This window comes from Athalia rosae, chromosome 8 (genome assembly GCF_917208135.1).
Source record: "Athalia rosae chromosome 8, iyAthRosa1.1, whole genome shotgun sequence".
Taxonomy (NCBI): Eukaryota; Metazoa; Arthropoda; class Insecta; order Hymenoptera; family Athaliidae; genus Athalia; species Athalia rosae.
Genome location: NC_064033.1, coordinates 3,220,260 through 3,237,019, shown reverse-complemented (window position 1 = coordinate 3,237,019; position 16,760 = coordinate 3,220,260). Strand labels below are relative to the sequence as shown.

General features: G+C 39.9%; 1 protein-coding gene across 6 annotated transcripts in view; it reads left to right on the top strand.

Moving 5' to 3' along the window:
* The window catches only part of LOC105693068 (ankyrin repeat domain-containing protein SOWAHB), a 95,292-nt gene that overhangs the window by 10,473 nt on the left and 68,059 nt on the right, over positions 1–16,760 (top strand). For all 6 annotated transcript variants that reach the window (XR_007279883.1, XM_048659660.1, XM_048659659.1 and 3 more), the window contains 2 exons: positions 11,710–11,745; positions 12,595–12,699. Coding sequence is in view for 5 of the 6 variants with exons in the window: in XM_048659660.1 (XP_048515617.1) it covers positions 11,710–11,745; positions 12,595–12,699 (141 nt within the window). In the remaining variant the exon portion in view is untranslated. The remainder of the gene's footprint in view (positions 1–11,709; positions 11,746–12,594; positions 12,700–16,760) is intronic.

The following is a 16,760-nucleotide window of genomic DNA, read 5'->3' as shown; positions in this document are numbered from 1 at the left end:
TTGCTATCCAAGCCACGCATTTTTTTCTTCGCACGAGCAAAGTTTTTTCGTAAAATTCGAAGCAAGAAAATTTATCGGCGCAAATTCTTCTGGTTTTCTTGAGAAGAGAAAAATTTCCCGTTCATCAGTCGTAGAAAATTTTCTCACCCATCCGTTCGTCTGATTAAAAAACGGTTCAACTACGATTTGGATAAATTCTAATATTATAATTCGCGACCACGCCCCCTTCGGAGATTCGCTCCCGTTTCTCCCTCAGGCTGGACTACCTGCAGCACTGCCAATGAATAGATTATACATAATAGTCAATTCTGTATAGGGTATGCACATATATATATATATATATATATATATACCCTGCTCGGGGGATAGTGTTACGTTAATTTTGGTTAGGTAATACCCTATACCCAAGTTACGTACATATGTACGTAGCCGTGGACGTACATACATAGGATAGATTCAAAATCGAACGTAGACGATATTCGTACACGAGGTAGGAGCCTAGGAGAGCCAGCCTATGCCCGTAACACGGTCAGCTACGGAGAGGTGTGCTGGCGTTCGCTATCTAAATGCTAATCCGTTGAGATGGTACCCGCAGATTACGCAGCGGAATTAGTTCACCGCGGCTAGGATATGGGTGCGGAGGGGTATCAGGGACGCCCAGAGAACTTGGTACGGTATTACCCATACAACTAACTGAATGTACGTATGCGGACGGTATGGTACCCCCTACGTACCTGTCTCTCTCTCCTCGATATACGTGTACGTGACGACGGTCTAGCTGTAGGTGCTGCCCCTCGACCACCAGCCGGACACCCGAATAAGATCCTTGGGGATAGTAACGGTGACTGTGCGTTTCAAGTTCGTTAACGCGTGTTAATAACGTTAAAGAGGATATAATAAACTCGTTACCTCGACCTCTTATGTATACATAGGATATATGTATATTTTTTTTTTTCACTCGTACGCACATCCACGTATGTACACACCTATGCACACAAAGAGAGAAAGAGAGAGAGAGAGAAAAGGAGAGAGGTATTAAATCGATGTTTAGCTCTGTCATTGCGCGTAGGGGTAGAAAAGTCTTCACGATATTTCCACCGCGTCTGTCGCGTCGTTGTAATTTTCTTTTCCTCTTTTTCTTCCACGTCTTACTTATCGTCGGAAATAATCGAGGGGATTTTTTCGGTCGTCGATTATACGTAATTAATTAGATAACGTGTGTGGATCGCTCGCGGTTATAATTTAACCACGGGTAACAGACGCGAGGGGTTGAATTATTAGCCGCATGTATCATAGATGCTGCATGCGAATCTCGTTGCAGGCCCGTGCGATTGCCACCGATGGGGGATGAAATCAGAGAATTAGTTTAGGTTGGTGTATGTACGCGATTTAGAGAGGAACATGATAGCGCGCAGTACCTAGTTTGTCCCAGACAACCCGACCCGAACGCGTTTCTATATAATGCACGTACAGGTATATCTCTCCACTCGACCGTTGCGTCGTTCTCCGCATCGACGTTATATGTTATTCGTTGAACATGTTCGCCACGATTCGCGAGCATTGATAATTATTATAATAATCATATTATAATTATTATTATCGTTATTGTTCTACCGGTGAAAAATTTTCATTGCGTCAAGGAACGGGTATGTGTACCGCTGTTTATAAACGAACGTACTGTACGCGCCAGTCGATTTACCAATGAATCAATCGAAGAAATTAGGCTTGAAAAGCAAAAGATGGAATCAAATTTTTGAATTTTTTCCCGATTGAAAAAAGAGAGGAAGAAAAATGTTTTTGAACGTGCACATGGGTGTAATTTATTATAATAAAAGTGGAGAGCTAGTAGGTGGTAGAGAATTTTATGGAACTGCGTATCGTGGCAGGTGGGAGTAATAAATCACGTTGAGGGTGTTAATAAAATTTAGGTTGAAAAGATTCAACATTGACGTATAACAACGAAAACAAGAACACACAACAACAACGTGGAGTATCTCTGTACAGTGTGGAATGATAAAAGCTACACCTGAATTTATTTCTACCCGTTTTTCCCTCTCTCTTTCCTTTTTTCTCGCCTCTCTCTCTCTCTCTCTCTCTCTGGTTTTCGCTGATTTCGAGCGCTGGGTTTTAAATGTTTTACATAGAAAACAGAAAAGCGAATTTTAACGGGAACCCTCTTGAAACCTGTAAAATATCCCATGTATACATATAACCGTATATCTTCTTATGGGAGTGAATTATTGGGCGTCCCATACACTCCTGTGGTATATGGGGATACTACAACGTATAATAATAATTTGCGTGAGCAAAATTCCTGCGAATTTTCGGAGATCCTTTGAAAATCCGCTTCGGTTATAGCAGGAGCATTCGCACGTAATGTAGATAGGAAAACGGACGTTTCGGGTGCTGACCGTTCGTTCGTTCGTTCGTTTGCGAATCCGCGTGTTCGCTAGTACGTCATTATTGCGTGGGATAACCAACTAATACACGTTGAACGCTGATAAACTTTGGATTATCTACGGCTCTGATGATAATGATATAGGAGAATTATTGCGTATATATGTTCGTTAAACGTACGTACGTACGTACGTACGTACGTTACGTACCGGTGGGTATTATTAACCGCGGAAATTGGGCGGAGCAAACGGGCCGAACTCTGAATCACCAGAAGAGAGTTTTCCTGTCATCGGCAGAGTACGGACCCGTTTCCAAAACGGTGAGGACCTCTGGAATTGCCATCCAACGGGACGAACGAATTAACGTGTCTATATATATATATAGGGATAGGGTGCGTGTATATATAGAGAGAATCTAAACCGCCCGGTATATATACTTCCCTACGACGACGCCCATCGGAGGAATAAATCACCCTTATACATATACACCTTATACTAACTACCCTATACCCCTATATACATATCTAAAGTATACGTCGCTCCCGTTCAACAGAATTGCATAATCTATTACTAGTGGTGAACTGGTTAAGCAGCCCTAAACTCCATCGCTTCGTGATATAGGTAGGCCGACTATCGCGTATATTTGTGCCGAAAATGAAGTATCTTTCAAATTTATTGTATGACACTCTTCTAACGTATTTCGACTTCGGGAATCCAAATCTGAAAAAAAAATTGATCTGTCTACAAAATTGAACGAGTTATCGCTTTTTTTTACCATGAAATTGAGGATATATCTGCGTCAAATATTCGAATTTTTTGGTCTACGAGCAAACCCGAGCTTTGCTGGAGTCAGCGCAGCCAGCAACGTAGCGCTTTGTTGTGAGTCGTCACCTTCGGGGCTGTGCAGAGGTGACGCCTCAAAACAAGACCCCTCGCTCGTGGCTACTTGACTCCAGCAAGACTCGGGGTTGCTGGTGAATTGAGAAATTCGAATATTTCGACCCATCCATGGATTGCGATAAATCAAAGTGGGTCTTCTTCTAAAACCAATCGATGTGTCTTTATTTTTCTGCTCCCAACAGCGAATAATTGATGATTACTCGATCGATTGCACGAGTAGATGATTTCGGCTTTCAGATTTGGATTCCTGAGCTGATTATACGTGAGATTACTCTTGAAAAACCAGAGAAAAATCGATTTTTGAGCGAAAAAAAAATCGATTTTTGGACCAGAAGTAAAGTAGTTGAAAAATTGATCGTATTACACTTTTCTGACGTATTTTGACCTCAGGAATCCGAATCTGAAAGAGAAATTGATCTATCTCTAAAATTGCCCGAGTTATCGCCAATTTTCACCTTTTTGGGGTCGAAAAAAAAAAATTGAGTTCTTGATGTATTCTTATGTAATCTGAGCTCAGAAATCCGAATCTGGAAGACAAATTGATCCATCTTAAAAAATGACTGAGTTATCCCTATTTTTTCGCATTTTTCGGCACAAATTTGAGGATATCTCGAAGGGAAAAAATCGTAGCTCAATTTGGACAACGGATTCGTGTTCCTGAGGTCAAAATACATAGGAAAAGTGCCATGCGATCAATTTTAAAAAATAAAAATTTTTGGTCAAAATTTGAGATTTTTCCAAGGGGTACCCCTTACGATTTTTTCAAATTTTGACCAAAAATTTTTATTTTTTAAAATCAACCGTATGGCATTTTTCTTATGTATTTTGACCTCAGGAACACGAATCTGTTGTCCAAATTGAGCTACGATTTTTTCCCTTTGAGATATCCTCAAATTAATGCAAAAAAATGCCTAAAAATGGCGATAACTCGAAAAATTTTATAGATAGATCAATTTTTCTTCCAGATTCAGATTCCTGAGTTCAAATCACATTTATATAGACTAGAAAATCAATTTTTTATTTTTGACCCCAAAAAGCTGAAAATCAGCGATAACTCTGTCAATTTCAGAGATGGGTCAATTTTTCTTTTGGATTTGGATTCCTGAGGTCAAAATACGTCAGAAAAGTGTAATACAATCAATTTTTCAACTACTTTACTTTTGGCTCAAAAATCGATTTTTTTTGTGTTCAAAAATCGATTTTTTTTTGAATTTTCAAGAGTAATCTCACGTATAATCAGCTCAGGAATCCAAATCTGAAAGCCGAAATCATCTACTCGTGCAATCGATCGAGTAATCATCAATTATTCGCTGTTGGGAGCAGAAAAATGAAGACACATCGATTGGTTTTAGACGAAGACCCAATTTGATTTATCGCAATCCATGGATGGGTCGAAATATTCGAATTTCTCAATTCACCAGCGAGCCCGAGCTTAGCTGGAGTCAGGTAGCCACGAGCGAGGGGTTTGTTTTGAGGCGTCACCTCTGCTCAGCCCCCAAGGTGACGTCTCACAACAAAACGCTACGCTGCTGGCTGCGCTGACTCCAGCAAAGCTCGGGTTTGCTCGTGAAAACGAAAAATTCGAATATTTGATCCTAAAATTCATTTTAAAAAATTGCCATGGCCATTGTGAAATGGCCATAACTCGGGCAATTTTGAAGATAGATTAATTTTGCTTCCAGATTTAGATTTCCGAGGTCAAAATACGTTAGAAGAGTGAATTGAGCTGCGAATTATTCCCATCGTGAGATTTTCTTGTTTTTTTCACATTTCAGAGCGATAAATTGACGATAACTTGATCAGTTTTAGATCAATTTGGTTTCCAGTTCTGGATTCTTGAGATCAAAATATATCGGAATCGCTCGATGCAGGGTAGAGTATAGAATCAAACGCTCTCGATCACAAGGGTTTTTATTGTAAAAGAAAAAAAAAAAATCGTCTACATGGAAACTAGGAAACTGTATTATGATAACGTGTGTATCGTTCCATGAAAAAATTCACACATCATCATTTATTCATGTACCTATTTTTTCTCATGTTCGGGTAAAACCATTCTTATGGTATAATCATCACGTAGGCGAATAATATTTGATATAAAATATTTAATTATGATAATATATTTAGACGCAACGCACTCAAGAGTACACATATTTTTGTTAGCTCGTGAATTATCGTTTTTTAACCGATGTGCAGTTATATACGTATACAAACATTTTCCACTTCATGATTTATAATTTTAATTAATTGTTTTATAAAACATGTTTTGCCAGCAGATGAAGAAGATTTGTTGCGTGTAACAGCGTATATTCATTCATCTTCAGAATTACGACCTGGGAAATTACAATCCAGTTATAATTCTTATTAATATTATTACCCTGTCGGAATTACGTGATATTTTACTACAATCCGCTTTTAATTAACATTTAATTTATCATCAATTTTTTTTCATCTTCGATAGGAATTCTTACGGAAGTTCTACACAATCTGCTTCCCCTTCAATTTCTTACGATGAGAAATGGTTCGAATATATCGCCGAATGATTATTATATCCTAGTTGAGTTTACTGAAGGGATATCAATAGATTATCTCGGTCGAATTCCTCCCCCTAGCCTTCCCAAAAAACGTGACTCGTTACTCGCACGGAAGTTTAACTGTATTGAATTTTTTAAGCTCACACTCTTCCGGATTCCCTAATTTCCAAATGGCGTCGTCACTTAGGAACTCAACAGACAAATTTTTCCCCTTTAGTAGGTAGCGTCTCCTTTTATCACCGTTCGATAATCTCCTTTTGAAATTTAATCTTTGCAAATACGACCCTTATTTCTTGATTTATATCCGGAACTCCGAACCCTCTGGAGAAAACTGCAACATCGTAGATATATTACTTATCTACGGTAATAATTTAATTTTGTATATAAATAAATATACACGTATAGGTATACAGAGTTTGTCGTCGGCAAGGTGCGTCCCAGGAGAACATATGGGGAAGGAGAAAAGCGCATAAATCACAATATCGCTTCTCAACCCTACCCCAAAAACTTGATAATCAGCGATATTCGAGCCCAGAATTATTTGCAACAACGCACCGCCACTCGAGTTCACACGGTACTCGGGAATCGTATCATTTTTCGAAAAAGCAAATTTTTCCCAAATTCCAAAACAACATCGTTGGTATTTTTTCCACCAACTTTTTCTCCCTTTCCAAGGGACGTTTTCGATGCCTCGCGGCAGCGGGGCGAGGGGTAGGAAACCCGGTACGTTTCGCCTCCGAATGTCGGTGCACTGTTGGTTTTGTATAGATGGCCCCCTGGTTATAATAAAGTTAATTTTCGAGCTCTCAAATTAGCTCGTACCGGTGGTTGCAGGTTCTCCCCGTAGCTTGTTTCGTTTCTCTCCACCCCTTCGATATACATCCGCCACGAAGCAACGAGAACGCCTAACAACCGACCGAATGTATTTATATATTACACACCCCCTCGAGGGTCGACTTTCGCGGTATTTCGCCCACGTTGCGATTTCGTACCACAAGAAAGAAGAAAAAGACGCAGGTTGAGGAGGTCGAATAACTTCGTGTGTGTGCGCAATCGTTTTTTACCGACTAAATTTTCAAACGACTCACCTGCACCCCCGTGTTCTCCCGTACATTATTTCTTCCCTTTCGTTATTCGCTTTACGTTTAAGCCACTTGCTGTACGATACGCGTTGCACTTGTTACTCAGGTCTGCGTATCGTTGAAAAAAAAATCCATAGAAACGCATTAAACAACCATATGCTCGATTTAACCCCTTCCACCCCCTGTGCACATCCAGAGATACCTATGTTTCAAATGACACTGAAAAAATGGGTAAAACCGAAGAGCTGGCGTTTCAAATACCTCAATTGTACGTTTGTTGCCACAAAAGTTCTGTCCGGGTTTTCGGAATTACCGGGCAAACTTTCTTCCGGTGCTAGGAAAAGAGAAAAAAAGCTCTTTCTCATAAAATTCGGGGGTTGAAAGTCAAACGCGTTTGTGTCTCTGCGGAGCAGAGGTTGCCTCGCGCGATCCGTACAGCGTCGGAGGTAGAGAAGCAGCAGGATTATATAGTCGCACGAGCAACGCGGTGGCTGGAAAGAGCACAATCAGGCATTTAACACCCCGTTGTGCGGTGCCACGCCTATCCTGACTGCTGCAGACGTACGTGCGTTTAATTGTCGGTTTTTGCCGGCGAATCCGGGAGCGCGCGCGCGGGGTATATTTTCCCCTTTTGCACCCTTTGCCCACCGGCGTGCACATCCCTTCGCGGTGTACGCGGAGGACTGAAATATTCCCATCTTCATCGCACCCTCCGAACACACACACACCCTACTCCCCACACGCCCGAGTAAAATTAACCAAGTCACGGATATATTTATACATCTAGGTATATATGTATATATGTATATATGTACGCGGAGACGGAGTAAAGGAAATTAATTGTGGTATACGTAGGTACGGTCTGTTTCGCGGTGAATTATCTCGTTGTACACCGAACCAACGTAGGGCGATGGACGTTGTGTTTGAAAAAAGAAAAAAAAAAAAAAAAGAAAAGGGAAAAAGAAGGAAAAGTGCGATCCGAACACACGCGAGCCGAACTCCCGTGAACCTTGGTACTAGCTTGTCTCACCCTTGAATTTTATTCGCATAATCGTTCGTCAGAGTTTCTCTCGCTTCCTTTTTTTTTCTTTGAAAATATCTTCAGTATATTTAGAGTAGAGTCGGGGTGAAAATTAAGTTTAGGGGAAAATAATCGGAAAAACGTCGAACGGTTCCTCTTTCCTATTTTTCTCATTCTGTCCAGCTGAGAAACATTTTTCTAGCACGAATGTCACCGTCGAGCATATCAATTGTATCGTCGTAGCGCCACGTGAAATGAGAATGGAAAAAGGAAAATAAAAAAAGACTTGAAAAATCGAATTGAGTGAAACTATTCATCTATATATTTTTTTCCGGTACTCGTTGTTTCGGTTGATTTTTCTTCAGTTAATTAGAGAACCCGGTTTGCCGCTGTTGCGCACCTGTGCGTCTATATCTGAGAGCGGTATTATAAGGGGGGGGGGGGGGGGGTGTATATTTATGTATACGATTAAATGTCGGTTGTGCAGCATCTGCAGCACCATTATAACATCGCTTATATATAGGGATTTGATAGTAGCTATAGGAGCGCGAGGCTTAATTAATTCCCGGTGATCTCAATTAAAATATTAATTACTTTAGCTCGAAGTAAGATATAGATAAAAAAAAAAGGTAAGAAACGAAAGGGAAGTAGGTACTTGTGCACTCCCTAGTTCGACTCTATGTGTACACGTGTACGTAGGTACGGTAAGGTAACGAGATTTACACGGAGAAGCGGCGAGTTGTGCGCGTTGCACGCACAAACGATGATGTGTACAGGTATAGAAGGTATACGTGTGCATACGTAAGGCCCCCGATCGACTGCGGGAAAGGTTTCTCTCTTTCTTTTCTCCTCTTTCCCCCTCACTTTTTCCTCCCCCCTCTCCCTCCCCTAAAAGTCCCTCGGGGTAACAACACCGCGATGCCATTAGGATTAACCCCGTCCTATAAGCTTATCTGATAACTACGCCATTACGTTCTTCGAGAGCCCGTGCCACGGACGAGTCTTCGAGTCTTAGTTTCGTTCGTTCGTTTCTACCTCTAGATTTCGTTACTTCTACACGCGTGTGGGATACGTTACCCGCGTATTATATACCGAGTTTCCGTCTACGCTCGAGCACGAGCAATAACCTAGTGTGTTGGTTAACTTCTCGTAGTCGTATTATATGTTGAAAATTTGCATATCTCATGAGCGAGAATCGAGATACCGAACACAACTGTCCCGTGCTCTCGTGTGTACGATCATACAACCGTACACGAGATCCCATCGGATCTCCTCTCTCTTTTCTTGTTTTTTTTTTTTTTTTCTTTTAGTTCGGAAATATCCCATTTTATGGTAAATATGAGCAACGCGCGTCTGGGATTGATCCGTGAAAAAATCTATCAAAATCTATCGATCGATCGATCGATCGGTGTATCAATTTGTTCGTCACGCCGTTACAAGTTTGTACGAAATTTTATGCTATTATATATTGGATAGGTTTTGTGATTTTTATTTTTGGATTTTTTTTTTTCTGGCCCCTGGCTCATGAATCGTTGATAGATGATAATCGATTGAACTAATTCGCGGTGAGGGGTCGTAGAGAACTTGTCGTCGGATTAGGGATTCTTTAATTCGTTACGATCGGTATTTAATTGAAGTCAATCTCTGCAGCGCCTTTTGATTCGATCGTTTCACCACCGATACTAACTGGACATCGTGTGTCCCGTATACGGGGTTACTCTTGTATCTTAGAGTTCGATCTTTGCCCGGGCAGGCAATAACAACTGCTTATTGAAAAATACGAATGTCGAATCACTGATGTAGGATAGCTCCTCTTCCCTCCTTCCCTTCTCTTCTCCTCTTTTTGATCTTCTTTTTCTCTCTATCGTATAGGTATGAGCATATGATCGTGTATAAGTGAACTCGCTGTATAACCAAAGGCGCCTCATACACCAGAGCTGGGAACGCGCCATGGGGGGTCAGTGACGCTCATTTTTCATCTCATCCTAATTTTTTTCATAACTCGAACGACATGACCTCACTTCTTGCATTTTTTAGACAGTGTCTCAATAAAACTCGGTTTTTTTCAGTCGTTATTTTTGATTCTTTTTTTACAGTTTTAATTTTTTCTTCTCATTCTTTCGAATCATATTTTTTTTCTCAGATAGTTCGTTTCGTTGCATGTAAAAATAACCAATATTAAAAAAGAACTGTATTTTTTCCGCCCATTTCCGGCACCGTACCTGTGGTCTAGATATTGAAACTAATTAAAAAATGAGTACCAAAAATTTTCAAAAATTTTCATCGCGGTGTTAAATTTTTGTTTTCATTTCGTTCGATTTTCAATAAATCCCGACCCTCGAATGAGAAATTTTCCGGTATCGATTTGAGAACCCGAAGTCGTTTGAAGCCGTGACGAGTGAAAATACAAACAGTTTAACAGGAATGAGTAGTCGTTTAGCGTTCCTGGGACTTCGGTCCCAGTTCACTCCGCCATCGTTCTTCATTCGCTCGTTTCCTTCTTATTTTCGATTTTTTTTTTTTTTTTTGTTCAAACATGACTCTTGAACGACGACGTAACGTTTACGGGTGTTAGCTGCGAAGCGATTCGATTTCGGCCACGATAGGTAGATATAAAAATTGGCAAATCTTATAGAACCCTCTAAATGTTTAACTACATTTATTCACTCATTTTGACGCTTTTTTCTGACAGAGCAAAAAAAGGAAAGACAAAAGGGGAATATAATGTGAAGAAGAAGTGAATAAAATACTCGTTCCATATCTTATCTCCTCTGTTAAGTACAAACATTAATTAACAACTTCTACACCGGACGCCATTATTGCAGCCCTCACCTCATCTCGTTCAACTTTTGTATTATAATATACACCCGTGAGCGTTATGCACACAACTTGAATTTTTTTCACGGTGTACGTGCGCGTCCGTCACGTACGCGTATATCTTTCATTTATAAATTTTTTTTTCCCCCTTCTTCTCTCTTTTTCCTCGCCAGTTTTTCTCTCTTTCGTCGAAGGGTCCGACCGAAGGGGGAAAAGAACTGCTACTCTTAACCGTTCGTCGTTACAAACAGGAAGTTGAAAGTGATTTTCAGTCTTGATATCGGGTGTCCGTCTCTTCCGCACTTCTCTCGCTTCGAAAACGAGGAAAATGAAGAGACAAATTCTTCATTTTCCTCGTTTTTTTTTTTATCCGATATCGACTCGTGACAATCGTGTAGGGACATCCCGATCCGTGGTACGGTTGTTTTTTTATTTTATGGGACTCTTTCCCTCGGTTTCGTTTTTTGTTCGCTTGAGAGAAGATTGCGTAAGTTCGCGCAACCTCGTCGCCCTAGCCTCACAGAATCAATTATTGGATCCATATATCAATCTGATGGTCGAGCACGATTGTGCTACGCGGTATCCCGCTGGTTTGCGTCGATTTCTTTCCTCTTCTCTCCTCTTCGATTCTTTCCTCTTCATTCTTACTATCATCCGCTCATATTTCTACCACATTCAGCTCTGTCGCTTCCCACTCTTTCGCCACACTCTACAGCAACTTCCCATTATTATTAATCTTATTACGGTATAGCGAGAATACTTATGTCGTTCAATGGATAACCCACACATTCTCTTGTCCTCGGAAAAATTATGGAGTAAATTCACGATGCATAAAAAAAATTAATTACCACATTTTTTTTTTATTGTTCTGGCATATTTTATCTGATCAGTATGAAAAATAAGCAAATAAATAGATGTACAAAATTTTAATGACGAATTTTTCGTTCTTTTTCTGCTTGCAGGGTACCGACGATGATGATAGAGCTTCGGTTGCCTCGGTGAGTAATTAACACCATTTAGGAAATAATTTATCACTACTAATTACCGTGTATAGTTGAAAAGAAAAAAAATAAATAAATAGGAAGAAATTCACGCCGACGAGTTCGCCGAAAGATCGTAGAGGCGTCGTGTGTCGGTCTATACCGTTTTCTTTATTACACCTACTTGGTTTTTCCTTTTTTTTTTTTTAATCTACTATTATCACGCATATTACTTGATAATTTTTTCTAATATAATATGAAGAGCGTTATATTATACATACAAATTACAAGACAGTTACCTCAATCCTCGCCTTTGTGAAGATAATTAAAGAATAATAATCCACATGATAGATAAAACGGTATCCTCTATTCACGTTTATTTCACGTTCCAAAAAAAAAAACGAAAAAAAAAACAGATATTCAAAAAGCACGATGATTATAACATAATATAAAATAAACAACTGGAAAAAGTGTCAGTTTTAACTTACTTATAATTGTGGATTATCTTTAATTTATTGTTATGGGATACCCACCACGTTATAAACTAACCACTAATTAGGCTCGAATTAAATGTAAACGAATTCTAGACGCGAATTGAATTTTAGAGAGAGATGGGTGTACAGGTACGTACGTACGTACATACCTGTATGGCTTCGCTGGGGAGTATTTAATTAATTTTTTAATTGGTTTAGCCCACTAACGTACATAACAATATAAAATAAAAATAAAATGAAATAGAATAAAAAGATACTTACGTATCGAACGTATACACACACATTTTCATATATATAAACGTAACCAATATATTGATCAAGTTTTATCCCTCACAGGCAAAATGACTCATTTATAAATCTTCGATTGTTGCAGCAATTGGACGGAAAATCAAGAGAATGGCTCGTTCGCGCTGCTCAAGGGGACTATCAAGCTTTAGCTAAACTGGCAGCCGAGGAACCCCGACTCGCCAGATTGAGGGTGAGGAAAATCAAAATTTGATCTTCCCAATTTTTCTAGCGATTTCTCTTCGATCTTGAAACATCGTTCGAATGGCGATCCCGCGACAATGGTGCACGCGGCAGGTGTTTTTTTTTTTTTTTTTCTATGTCAGGTAGGCGATCCGTACACGCCATAGTAGAACAGATCGAATGACAGCATCAGGTTAATAAATCCTAAGAGACCATAGCAATCAAGCGGGTCGGGTCAGTCGCGTACCGAAATAGTAAGAGAAAGAGATGTAGAAATAGGCGAGAGGAAGGGAGAAAACCAGGCGGAAATAGCAGCGGTGGTAGCGCAACCAGCGGTCGGTTGGGTTTCCGACGATATATATATATATATAGCGCGGTTGTCGGTAGCTGACGGGGATGCGCACGGGGTGTGTGTCCAGCCGTTCTATTCGTTCGCCCCGTTGAATATATTCGCATTTCACTCGCATACACACGTCTCCGCATCGTCATATAGGACATTTATACGTACCTCTACATACCTCTACATTCGGACGATCCGCGGGGTTGCTCGGCCATGGGCCGGCCGTCCGTCGACCACGGGGTAAATTCATTCCACCGTACAAGCTACCCCCTTCCCGATTTACTCTATATATGTATACGTACGTACAAATATATATATATGTATGTGTATGGAGATATGGTACATAGGTATACAGACTCATAGCCTGGCGAAGCCTCGGGGGATAAATTGGGCGAGCCCACGCGTGTTTTGTGGATTACATGCAACGATAAGCATATATATATATATATATATCCGTCTATCTGTCCCCCAACCCCCTCTATATACCTTTTTATTACTTGATCCTAGTAAAAAACCAAAATATTTTCATCCTTCCACTCCATTTTTCTCCTCTTTTTTATCAGGTAGTACCCTACCCTACCCTTTTTACACGTTCCCACATATGCACATCCCGTTTTATCTGCTTCCAATTTTCATTCCCAGGTGAATTTATACGTGTAGAATGTGAATAGAGATACACATATATATATATACATATTAATCGTCGATTGTGTTTCACTTCTCGTTTTTTAATTTTAATTTCGTTTCGTATCTTTTTTTGTTCCTAATTTTGTTTGATGTGTTGGAAATTTTTTTTTCTATTCTTTCTATTTTTTTTTTTTTATCATATACGCGGTATATTTTTAATTAACGTCCATCACGTTTCATCGCGTATTACACATATATGCGGAAATATACCGTATATATACACACGTGTATATAATGTGTGTGTATATTATTCACGGCATATTCGCGTGGCGCTTCGGATCCCGAGGGAAGTATAGGGAACGGGGGAGCAGCTTTTCTCTCTCTGCGAATGGTATATCTGTATACCGCGATGCTGTTGCAACTGTTTGGATAATTGGAAGCTGTTCGTATATTTTACCTGAAAACTAACGCCCGCTACTGCAATACTATGTACCGCATATCGTATCACCGCGAACCGTTGGCCCGTATGTGAAACGTACGTGAATTCGTGTCCGCATACGTTCGTAGAATCTTGTCGGTTTTGTTAGATTTTTTTCAATAACCTATGCGTAGAGAAAAAAACGATTTTTCTGTTCGAGATTTTTCGTAGCCCCGTATATTTTCGAGGTATTGTAAATCAATTTCGATCAATCGGTATTTTTATTTTGTCGAATTTTATTCGGTTCAATTTGAATTAGGTGTGTTTTTTTTCTTCTTCAATTTTACGTAATTTCAAAACGTGGGTCGTACGCGGTTAGATGAATTTGGAAAAATTTACGATGCGTCGTATGGTCGGAGGAAAAAATAAAATAAAATAAAATAAAGGAGAAGGAAAAAGAAGAAGAAATTAGGCTCAATTACTAGCTGGTGTATGTTTTATCTGGTCGCATCGCGTTCCCTGCCTATGTACCTAATAGGGTTTTTAGTTTAATAACGCCGATGGAAAAGCAATCAGTACAGGTTGCGCGTAGTATACCGAGCGATTGCCTTCCTTCGAATAAATATAATAACCATATTGTATATCGGATTCTAATTACTTCGCTTTAAACAAACGAATAAAACGACTTCCGTCAAATAAAAAAAAAAAAAAAAAAAAAAAGGAAAATAAGCAAATGAAATAAAATGAAAGAATTTTAACCCCGGGGGGATGAGGATACGTATACACACGTAACGCGCGCGGCTATTGCCGCTGCCGGCTTTCAGCACACCACTTCATACGGCTACCACATAATACGCCGAAAAAAATGAAGACGAAAAAAAGGAATGGAACGAAATAAAATGAAATTAAAAAAAAACGAAATAAAGGGTTACATATGTACGTGCACGTATAATATCTATACGATTTTCAACCCGAGCTCCAAACGCTGATTTAAGGAGTGCTGGACCGCCCACCACGACGCTCTAAGCTCTTTCAACAAACCAACTACCGTACAGCTCAGCTTTGGTTTAATATCGAAAGTAAAAAAAAAAATTAATAAAAAATTAGAATCAAAATGAAATAGTGGCGACGGAATGATTTTTTTTCTTTTTTTTTTTGCTGCTTCAGTTTTCTTCGTTCTCCGTATGTCCACGATTCGAATGTCGCCGAATCGAAACTGAAATCTATATAAAAATTAGAGGCATCGAAGAATCGAAAAGAAAAAAGCGAAAAAAGTGTAAAAGAATTTTGAATTAGATGACGATGATGAGGATTGCCATCGGGTGCCACGCACGACTTACCTATTAATTCTATCAACAAATTCAACCATGTATATTATATACGTATATATGATACATACAAACGTATATATACATAGGCTGTGTGCGCAGTGTAAATACGCGGCGAAGAAAATTGTATGAGGAAAGATAATTACGAGCATAAATCAAGGTGTTAATATTCGGGGGCGTCGGCACCGTGTATTTTACCAGTGGTAGTAGTATAGTAGTAGTAGTCGTTGTTGTTGTTGTTACTGATACTGATACTGTTTCTGCTGCTGGTGGTGCCGACCGGGTCTCGAAAGCAAGGAATATAATATGAACGAGGTTCGGTAGATCATCTTCTTCGTTAGCTCCGCCTCCTTGTTAGCGAGGTTTACTTAGTCCTTCGTCGCTCCTATGATAGGCGTTACGCCCGCTAATGGCCCCCCGGTAACGAACTACCGAATGCCGTTTTAAACGAATCGACGAACACTACTACCATACTCTCCCTCTCTATACCTGAAGTAAAATTCTCCACATACCCCATACCTATCGGTAATTAAAATTATTTTCTATTTATCTTATCCTGTCACCCGGAGGCGATTATTATATCTTCGAATATACGATACGGATAATAGATGTATGGTACACGGGGATCTGGATGTATGCAAATACGAAACGTGAACCGTATAAAATGTTTATCAATTTTTATTTCAATCATATTTTCTTCGTCCATTCTTTTTTTCGTCCCGTACCTACTCCTCTTGAGAGTTGTCGTACGAGGTACGGTGTACGGTTCGCAAAAAAAACAATAAAAGGACCGAAGAAGAAAAAAAAAAAATCGTCGTGTATTACACAGTCGTCGTCGTGTCCTTGAAATCCGTAACCAGATATCTCGGTCGAGAATAGATTTTTACGAGGATCATGCGACTACGTGCTAACAACGACCCTTCTCGGGAGGGTGCAGGCGCCATCGAGGCGTCATCTCGAACCGGGATCAGCCCAAAAGGGTGTCCCTCCCGAAACCCGAAGAACGGAAAATATAAAATTTCAACAACCGCGCCTCCGAATCCAACTGAAAAGAAAAAAAAAAGGAAAAGATGACCAACCCAACTCGCGCCAAAAGTTGGTCCCACTTCCTTTTCTTCTTTTTTTTTTCCTACCTTTTTTTCCGGTTTCCATGACTCAAATTCAGCTGACCTCGTTTCGCACAATTTTCCCAGAAGTCAATGGACATTTATAAAACGGTTTTAGAAAATTTCTTCCTTTTTTTCTTCTTGTTTCTTCGGTTCGTTTTTGCAGACCGATTTTCGGGGTCTCGCAGAGTTTCACGTGTACGAGCAGCGTGTACGTTTGTTTCCCAGACGGTTTACTAATTAGCATGAGTT